Genomic DNA, 10,179 nt, shown 5'->3' with positions numbered 1-10,179 from the left:
ATAACCAAAAAAGGATAGTCTTTCTTCACAAATACTAATGCAATCAAAGATTTTGTAATCTATGCCCGTGGCTGCACAACGGCACTAAAGTAAATGGTTATCCAAAACTGTCAAAGGACAGTGGCTACAGGGAACACGGCATATTTAATGCAAAATATGTCTTCAGGAAATACTCAAGAATTCATTATAATTGTATAAAGTGGCAACAAAGAATGTTCAGTAATTCATTATTGCAAAGCAAATGTGGCAAAAAATGCCTTTTAGTTTATTTGGCAAATTATGAGTACAAATTATAACAGCAAAATGTGACCAAAGGAATGGCCAATCGTTCATTAAAGCAAAATGTGGTCAAAACGAATGCTCGGTGATTTTCAGGCCAAATGTGATTACAAGGAATGCCCAGGTATTTCTTAAAGCAAAATGTGCCTACAAAGAATGATCAGTAATTCATTGAAACAAAAAATGGCTACAAAAATGTCCAATAGTTTGTGTTTTCTTCAAGCAAAATGTGGCTACAAAGTTGCTCAGTAATTCAAAATGTAGTTAGAAAGAAGGCTCAATTTTATAATGAAGCGAAATGTGGCTACAAAGAATGTTCAATCGTTCATTAAAGCAAAATGTGGCTATAAATAATGTTCAGTAATTCATGTAAGCAAAATGTGACTAGAAAAATACTTATTTCTTTTCATTAATAAAATATGGTCACAAAGAATGCTCAATAATTCAATATAACAAAATTTATGCTAAATAATGCATAATAAGCTTAGCAAAGTGTGGCTACAAAAATGCTAAAAAGTCCATCAAGCAAATTGTGACTATAAAATAAAATGCTCAATAAATCACAATTACAAAATGTCACAAAGTTTGCTAAGTAATCGCTCTTGCTAAATGCGTCTTCAGAGAATGCATAATAGCTCCTTATTATTGCAAAATATGACTACGGGACATGCTCAAGGAATCATTTACAGTAATTATACCCCCAAAACGAAGTTTGGGGGTATATAGGAGTCACTCGGTGGTAGGTCGGTTGGTCGGTCGGTTGGTCGGTCGGTCGGTCCAGCGGTCTGTTGCATTTTCCTTGTCCGGAGCATAACTTGAAAACTATTGGTTGGAATTCAAAACAACTTCATACAATGGTCAAGCACAATAAGAGGAAGTGCAGTGCAAAAGAACCATAACAATGGTCAAGCACAATAAGGTGAGGTGCACAAGAACCATAACTATCTAAAGTAATTACAGAGTTATTGCCATTTGTTACTTTTTCATTGCTTTCTTTTGTCCGGACAATAACTTTAAGACTAATGGTTGGAATTAAATATAACTTCAATGGTCAAGCACATTGAGCACAAGAACCATAACTTCATCTTGACTTATTACAGAGTAAATGCCCTTTGTTACTTTTCCTTGTCCGGAGCATAACTTGAAAACTACCAGTTGGAATTTAATACAACCTCATACAATCGTCAAGCACATTAAGAGGAAGTGCAGTGCACAAGAACCATCACACCATTTTGACAAATTACAGAGTTATTGCCCTTTGATACTTTTCCTTGTCCGGAGCATAACTTGAAAAGTACCGGTTGGAATTCAAAACAACTTCATACAATTGTCAAGCACAATAATAGGAAGTGCAGTGCACAAGAACCATAACTCTGTCCAGAGTAATTATAGAGTTATTGCCCTTAATTGCATTTCCATTGCTTTTTTCTTGTCCAGAGCATAACTTGAAAACTGCTGATTGGAATTCAATACAATTTCATACAATCGTCAAGTATATTGAAAGCGCAGTACACAGAAACCATAACTCTTTCTTGACTCATTTAAGAGTTTATGCCCTTTGTTACTTTTTATTGTCCAGTGCATAACTTGAAAATTAATGGTTGGAATTCAAAGAAACTTCTAATTACAGTTATTGTCCTTTGTTACTTTTTTCCAGTGCATTACTTGGAAACTAGTAGTTGGAATTCAATACAACTTCATACAATGGTAAAGCGCAATGAGAGGACGTGCAGTACACCATAACCATTACTGCATCTTCAGTAATTGTAGATTTATTGTCCTTTGTTTCTTTTCCTTGACCGGTGCATAACTTCAAAACTAATTTTTAGAATTCAATGCAACTTCATGCAGTTGTCAAGCGCAATGAGACGAAATGCAGTGCTCAAGAAGCGTAACTATTTCTGGACTTATTAACTTATTATCGAGTAATTTAATAAAACTTCCTTCATCAATGGTCAACCACATTGTAAGGAAATGCAGCAAACAAGAACCACAGCTATCTTTAATTGCTCACATTCATAACTCTATTTCAATTCTTTTGCAAGGTATTATGTTACTAGTAACTTTCTCATTTCCGAAGCAGTCTTGTGGGGGTATAAATCACATTTAGTGATAGTTCTAATTTCTTTTAAGTGAAGATCAAGGTCTGTCTGATAAACTTGAAGGTCTATCCTGTTGTGTTCAAGTTTGACGAAAACCATTCAAAATTAACAAAGTTATAGGTACTAATATCAAAGAATCAGCAAAATTTAGACATTTGAACTTAAAAAGGTCAAGGTCATTTATGATTGAAGGTCAATTCTATTCTGGTCTACTTGAAGGTCTTGTCCCAAGAGTTGTCTTGGCGAAGCATGAAGGCAATATACAAAGAATTTAAAAGTTATGATCAACGTTCAAGTTTGCAGACGGGGACTCCGACATGACTTTGACAATACCTCTATTTTTTCTTCGGCTAAAAATGAATCACTTTCATTTTGTTAGTCGTAAATATAATGATGGTTAAACAATGCAAGATAAATGTCCACTATAAACTTAAATCTAATCAAATCATCACTGCAGAGGTGCTAAAAAAAATTGACTTTCCGAAGCAATTAAACGTTTTGACAGATTTACATGTAGGCAGTAAAGACAACTTAGTAAAGACTTGCCATTTATTTCATTACCAGTGCGTTGCCAAAATTGTTTCCAAGATACTTTAATACCGCTTTGAATGACTAATAGCTTTCAAAAGTGTAAGATTAAAGTGACTTATTATAGACCTTTGAATCACGTTTTTTAAAGATTTAAAACAAAGGTACATTCGTCACATTTCTAGAAATGGGCGGTGTTATTTTGATAAATTAATGACCGTGAGTTATATAGCAGAAATGGAAGCATGGAGGAAAAATTGTCATACATTGCAAAAGATTTAGGAAATCTCGATCAGAATAAGTACCGTGTACTCAGTTGCTGAAATCATTACTCGATGCCATCCCTAATTATACTTAAGTTTTTGATATCACAAGAAATATAAAATTCTTTTTATATAAAAAAAACAAACAACAACAACAAAACAACACAGTACCGATTATTGTCATTTTTTGTTCTATTCACTTGCTATCATGTGCATTTTTCTTCAAAAGTTCTTTATTAACTTGCAACTTCTACCAGCTTTCTACATTATCTCTTCCCCAGTTAGCTGGAGGCTGTCCTGCTGCTGGTGCGACTGTATATAGTGACAGATACCTCAGGTACCTGTTTGGACCGGTCGTCAGTAGCTGACCAGTCTTCAGTTGGTGCAGGTACGCTGGAACCCATGAATTGACCGCCAATAACAGGCTGGGTGCTCATGATTTCTGCAGCCCAGTCAGTTACCTCAGTCTTCGTTGGCTTCTGTGGAACCTCATCTGATGCCCACTGATCAGTAGGCTCTTTAGAAACATCATTCTCAGCAATGGCAGTTTGCTCTTCCTTCTTAACCTTTAACAATGTAAGACTACATAAATCGCATTCATATATCTTTTATCAGGGTAACACAGACACAAAAAATGACCCACAGTTCCTATGTTTATTCATTTTTATAAATTAATGCTTATCGAATTAAATTACCTTGACGCAGACCCATTTTCATTCAAATTTTGAAACCAAAAGATTCTGCATGACTGGGCAATATTTTATTCTTTTTTAAATCAGACTTGTAAGTAGTATCATCACAATCATTAAATAGTTTTTTTCCCTATATTTTTATTCGATTCAAGAGAAAACTGCATAAACATGTTTATCTTTTCTTAGGACGAGCATGAACATCAAAAAGTTAAGCTTCCTAATATAAAAAAAAATTATCAGGAATAAAAAAGTAAGGTTTATGACAGGCTATTTAATTAATCATTTAACCCCTTAGGTTCGTTCAAGAGGTTAAAGAAAAGAAATAACAGAGCGACAGGAAAAATACTGCATGCTCATTCAGTATTAAAGAAAATATTACCTCTTCCGGGTCTCTGTAGAAGAAGAAATGTACCTTCACATGCCACGGACGTTCAGGGTCACGGCTGATGGTACCACGGAGACGAAGTACTTCACGAGCCAACAACCACCAAATCAGACCAATAGACTGTGGTCCCTAAAAACATCAAAATTACATGCTGTGTTACTACAGCACTTGAGCCGCGTCACGACAAAACCAACATAATGGGTTTGCAACCTGGATCCATGCTGGTCGCAAACCCATTATGTTGGTTTTGTCGTGACGCGGCCCACTTTAAAAACAGCCATTTCTATCTATATTGGAAAGAGGCCGTTGCCTCTTAAGTTTGGGAAGGATAATTGCTAGAACTGCTGACTTTGGAAAGTAAAAAGCTGGTGTAAGTTTGAATATTTTGGGGAACTGCATGATGTTATTTAAAGACAATTTCAACTGGGAAGGCCTAGAGCTGTTATAAAAGGTGAAAGAAACCTGAAATAACTACTTAACGATTCATAACATATTACAAAATTCTAAATTTTCAAACACTGATAAAGAAAAATATCGCTATCAATATTTTATGACAACACACAACTACAAAATAGAAGATTCTTATTCAAACATCCAGTTGCATTGACCATTATATTTTCAATAAACATTTTCACGATTTCTATCGACAGCTTCATCATAGACCACTAACATCGAGATAAACAATGCATAAATGAAAGAAAAGAATTCTACATTAAACCATCTGAGAATGGTGCATGTGTTGGGAGCTTATTTTTTCTTCTTTTATACTAAAGTTCCTAAAATTTTAAATTCATAACAAGACAAATCCATTTAAAAATTCGGTTAGGTTGTGGGATCATATTTTTAAATAATTCTGAAAAAAGTGATGAAATGCACAAAAAGTTCTGTAGGAAAACCATGGTACAATACATACCTTATTGTTACACGGGATGGCAATGTCAACATATCTGAGAGGGGAATCTGTGTTGCAGAGAGCAATGACCGGGATATTAACGTAAGAAGCCTCAGTGACTGGCTGGTGATCAGTTCTTGGATCTGTGACAACCAACAGACGTGGTTCTCTGAATGTAGCCTACAAAAGATTAAATGTTATCAATCATTGTCTATTTTAGTGCAATTCAAAAATATCAAAGACCATTAAAAACGAGCCCTTAATATATAAATGTATTACAAATTAAAGCAGCACAAAAGAAAATGTCTTAAACATTGCACTTGGTTTTACCAATTCAAAATCAATTTTACTTTCAGAAAAATCCTGTTCGTTAATTTTGTTTCTATAGAAAATTCATAACACTCAAAATTAACTTTGTAAAACGTTAGAACCATATTATTTACATATTTCATTTACTTGTCAATATGTAATTTCATAATTCGACAAACATCATTTTCATTTACCTGGATATGATTGGTAAATGTACCTGGTATGAATCTACCAGCAATCGGTGTAGCTCTTGTAGCCCTAGCAAATTTGAGAACAGCACGCTGACCATATGGCCTTGCAGAGATTACGCACACATCTGCTGGATTCTTAATAGCAACAATAGCCCTAGCTGCAAGCAGAAGCTTCTCCCATGTCTTCCTCAGATTGATGATGTAAACACCTGCAAAAAGCAGCCAAAACGATTAATTTCAAGTCTTACCACATTTTAAGAAATAAAATAAAATGTCAATTTTTACAAGAACTTAACCATAAGTATTACAGGTTTATATCTTTGTAATTATTAACAGTTCTCTTCGATTACTGTGGGCTGATAGTTTCAATTACTAAAATTAGACAATTTTCTATAAATAAGTAACTCACCATCTGGTTTCCTTTTATACACATACTGTTCCATCTGGAAGTTAATATTTTGGGCACCCAAGTGTGTTGAAAAAGCCAAAAACTTTCTAACATCTTCCTCTTGAAGGGCAAATTTGTCTAAACCTCCGGACATCTTGAAGCCGATCTATGGAATAACGGTGATCAACCTGTGAGGAAAAAATCTTGATAATGAACAAGTCAAGTATATTGCCTAATCAGTGCATGATACATGATACACAAATTGATGTACAAATGTATATAATACATGTAGTTCATAATTTAACATATCAGTGTTTATTTAATTTGAAAAATGTGTATCTGTAAATTGTTTGTTGCTTAAAAACAAAACACGTTTTGGCACTTTCCTGTTTTATTCACAGAAATTTAATGTCTGTATTTTATATTGTGATTATTGTGAATAGATTAGTCATAAAATTTTGCGGTTGTACCTATGCGTATTGTGTACATGCATATTCCTAAAATGCAAAAAGTGCCCACATCAATATTATTAACTGGGGATACTTCTACAGATAGTACCTATACAAGTAGGTGCAGGTGCCACTCTACACTAATAAATATTTCAGGGCATTTCTTTTCTTTTCTTTCTTTTTTTTTTTTTTTGGGGGGGTGGTGGGGGCGAAGGGGCGATCTCTTGACAAAGCGCCATGAAGACAGCTATATTTTGAATATACTGGCCTCGTATATATTTGTATGAATGTGAACCTTAAACACTTGCTTAGTGAATTTATTATTAGCCGCTATTTATTTATTCAACATTTCTTACATTAAGTATCAAAACACTAGAAAGATTGGAGCTTCCTAAAATCAATTAGAATTTTGAGGAATTTACATTTTTAAAGTGGCATTTGTATACCTTATTTACAGGGATGGAAATAGAGGTTAGGAGTATAACGAAGCGGCCGGATATCCGAGCATCAACAAAAGATGAAAAAGAACTGTCTCTTTGTCAGCTGCAATGCGCAGGCTCATGTGCTCCAGTACAGGCAGTTAGATGAAGTTATCAAAGTTCCAAAAATACTCGGAGATGGCCCATTCCCTGAACCTTTAAAGTTAACTTAGAGAGTGAACAATCCATGAAAAATGGAGTCATTTTAACTAAGTGAAAAATATGTTGAGATTTAAATGTAATAGAGCAACAAGCAAAAATGTTGAAAACTATGGTAAAGACAGAGTAAATCTTAATTAAGTGGTATAGACTGCGTATGGAACAAATACGCATCATTAAGTGTTGCAGATGTTGAAAATTTAGCAAGGTCAACAGTAAATGCAGTTTGCGTGCAGTTTGCGTGCAGTTTGCGTGGTTCATAATTCAAGAAAAATGACACATGGATTGATACAAGAATGAAAGAGATGGCTTAAAATCATATGAGACCTTAATGGAACAAACACGTACCAGTTTGTTGGCACTGGGTAAATGAAAAATCTCAGTATCCACTCAAGTCTGGATAGCTGGTTTCATGTGACATTTGTAGTGAAGGAGTTATTTAAAGCATGTGTCCTATGCTAAGGGTAAAATAAAGTTGAATTACTTTGCCGAGGGAAAATTGAATGAATAACATAAGTGCTTTTACGAGGTTCAAACTCAGTTTATTGTGAGAGGGTTTTTACGTTGAGTTTTAAGTGACAAAAATATTGAAGCTACAAAATCAAACAGTTCATACTGATTATTATGCACACTATTTGAATCTCTTTAAAACCTTTTACATCATTGAAAGGCTTCGCGTTTTCATTTTTACAGTTTTGTAATTATAGGAACACTCATTTTAATTATTCCATAGACACAAATTAAATTACTGCTTACAAATCACGGAACTTACCGAAAATCTATCGAAGATTAATATATAGTGTACATACTTAAACTTTATGCAATTGACGGCTTAATAAAATCAAACAAAAATCACAATTTATATGACATTTATTACATTAAAAAACGGAATCATTTTTATGCAAAAATTACTCACCATAAGTAGCCGAATTATCCATTTATTCAAGAAGATACATGAAAGCCATTTTGTATTGACCCTAGCCCAACAAATTGTGTGCCAGGGCTTTTTATTGTGTATACGAGGGTTGTCCTTCGCGCACAACCCACTGATTCAAAACAATGCGGAAAGTTTTTCTTAATGTATACCGGTATGTGCCAGCGATCATTATCTCGTCGCTAACTATATTTATCAAAATTAAAAAATACAAACCTGCAAAGCTTATTCAAAATAGAATCAATTTAAGCGAAAATTGATCAGTAAGTTTTTTTTTTGTTTTTTGTTTGTTTTTTTGTTTTTTGTTTTTTTTGTGCATTAATGCATAACGCAGATATTCTACACATGTCAACGTTTTTTGGTGTTTTTATTTTTTTAAATTTATTTATTTATTTGTATTGTTTTGTTTTTAACCTAACGGTAGTTTATTTATCAATATATTATAATATAATTATTTAAACCTCACTTGCTGCGGAAAATCCGTTGTTTACTCTCAAAATGGAAGAAAGGTTTGTTGTTTGTGAATATAAAAATACGGTTTTACTGTTAAACTTTCAAGTTAATATAAACTTAGCATAAGAGAAGATATGGTGCTGGGGTATATATTCAAAAACTTTAATATTTTAGTATAGTTAAATACACATGTAAGTCGTAAAAAATGTCATTTTCCGATTGATACGGTTATCTTGAAATCCTAACGTACAATTGAAGTAAATGTACATATGTATCAACATTTGCCAAAAATTAAACGTTTTAGAGAAATGAAAGTGACACAATTATGATTAAAATTATAATTTACAGCCCAACCCTTCTATGCTCAATCATTTTATCATATAATTGATATTAAATCTCTTTACGCAGTAAATGAAAATGTTGCTGTAGAAACTCCATTGTGTCTATAGTCTATATACAGTGTAGTTTTCTAAAAATGCTGGAAATTGATATCCCAGAATACTTAAATCAAGTCTTTTGTTGAGATATCTACATCAACAAACTATGTACATATGAGCCGTGTCACGACAAAACCAACATAATGGGTTTGCGACCAGCATGGATCCAGACCAGCCTGCGCATCCGCGCATTCTGATCAGGATCCATGCTGTTCGGCTACCAACTATTTCAAGTAGAGAAACTGAAAGCGAACAGCATGGATCCTGATCAGACTGCGCGGATGCGCAGGCTGGTCTGGATCCATGCTGGTCGCAAACGCACTATGTTGGTTTTGTCGTGACACGGCTCATATCTTTCTGTCCAAAGGAAATACACTGAGAGGATTTTTACTTTTTTTATAAAAAAGCCATGTTGGGGAAAAGTCTAAATTTATCAAAACACCGCTATATGACCTCGCACTATACACTGAGAATATCTCTCAATATCTCCAAAAAAAGTTAGCCTTTATTCACAAAATGCTAATGTAAGTTAAGATTTTTTAATCTATGCCCGTGGGTGAACAACGGGACTTAAGTAAATGGTTATCCAAAACTGTAAAAAGACAGTGGCCACAGGGAACATGACATGTTAATAAAGTGTGGCCAAAAAAATGCTAAGTGATTTTCAAGCAAGTATGCTCAATTATTGACTCAATCAAAATGTACAAAGAATGTCCAATAGTTTATTCAAGCAAAATGTGACTACAAAATTGCTCAGTAATTCATTTAAGCGTAATGTGGCTAAAAAGAATGCTCAATTTATCATTGAAGCAAAATGTGGCTACAAAGAATGTACAATGTTCAATTAAGCGTAATGTGGCTATATATATAATTTTTCAGTAATCATTTAAGCAAAATATGGATAGAAAAAAAGCTCATTTGTTTCGTTAAAGCAAAATGTAGACATAAAGAATGCTCAATAATTCATTATTAAATAATGCAAAACATGGCTACAAAAATGTTAAATAATTCATTATTATAAAATGTAATGAATAATCGCTATTGAAAACTGCGTCTTCAAATAGTGCATATGTCCATATTGCAAAATATAACTGCAGGATATGCTTGCAAAATGTATCGCCCCTGAAAGCTTTATAATTCAAAATTAAAAAACATCTTTTTGAAGAATTCTCAATTATTCCTTGCTGCAAACTTTGACTTCTGATAGTGATAAAGAATACATTATTGAGATAGTGTCTT

At 33.6% G+C, this 10,179-nt stretch overlaps 1 protein-coding gene across 1 annotated transcript; it reads right to left on the bottom strand.

Moving 5' to 3' along the window:
* Positions 1 to 3,361: 3,361 nt before the first annotated feature.
* Positions 3,362 to 8,152, bottom strand: LOC132747474 (small ribosomal subunit protein uS2-like). Its single transcript, XM_060736868.1, has 6 exons — positions 8,033 to 8,152; positions 6,051 to 6,217; positions 5,645 to 5,850; positions 5,163 to 5,321; positions 4,244 to 4,378; positions 3,362 to 3,738 (listed from the first exon to the last, which is right to left on the bottom strand). The coding sequence occupies exons 2-6, from the start codon at positions 6,181 to 6,183 to the stop codon at positions 3,454 to 3,456; spliced, it is 918 nt and encodes a 305-aa protein (XP_060592851.1). The 5' UTR covers positions 6,184 to 6,217; positions 8,033 to 8,152; the 3' UTR covers positions 3,362 to 3,453.
* Between the last annotated feature and the right edge of the window lie 2,027 nt (positions 8,153 to 10,179).

Source organism: Ruditapes philippinarum, unplaced genomic scaffold (genome assembly GCF_026571515.1).
Source record: "Ruditapes philippinarum isolate M1 unplaced genomic scaffold, ASM2657151v2 ctg4116_1_1_1_1, whole genome shotgun sequence".
NCBI classification, from domain to species: domain Eukaryota; kingdom Metazoa; phylum Mollusca; class Bivalvia; order Venerida; family Veneridae; genus Ruditapes; species Ruditapes philippinarum.
Note: the sequence above shows the minus strand (reverse complement) of the source record. Positions and strands in the feature narration are given on the sequence as shown.

What these genes read in the sequence shown, in the direction of transcription:
- LOC132747474 (XM_060736868.1), bottom strand. Translation starts at nt 6,183, where the DNA reads ATGTCCGGAGGTTTAGACAAATTTGCCCTTCAAGAGGAAGATGTTAGA. An exon ending in CATTTACCAATCATATCCAG is followed by an intron (nt 5,322 to 5,644) that starts GTAAATGAAAAT and finishes AATCTTTTGTAG; the next exon opens with GCTACATTCAGAGAACCACG. An exon ending in TCTACAGAGACCCGGAAGAG is followed by an intron (nt 3,739 to 4,243) that starts GTAATATTTTCT and finishes ACATTGTTAAAG; the next exon opens with GTTAAGAAGGAAGAGCAAAC.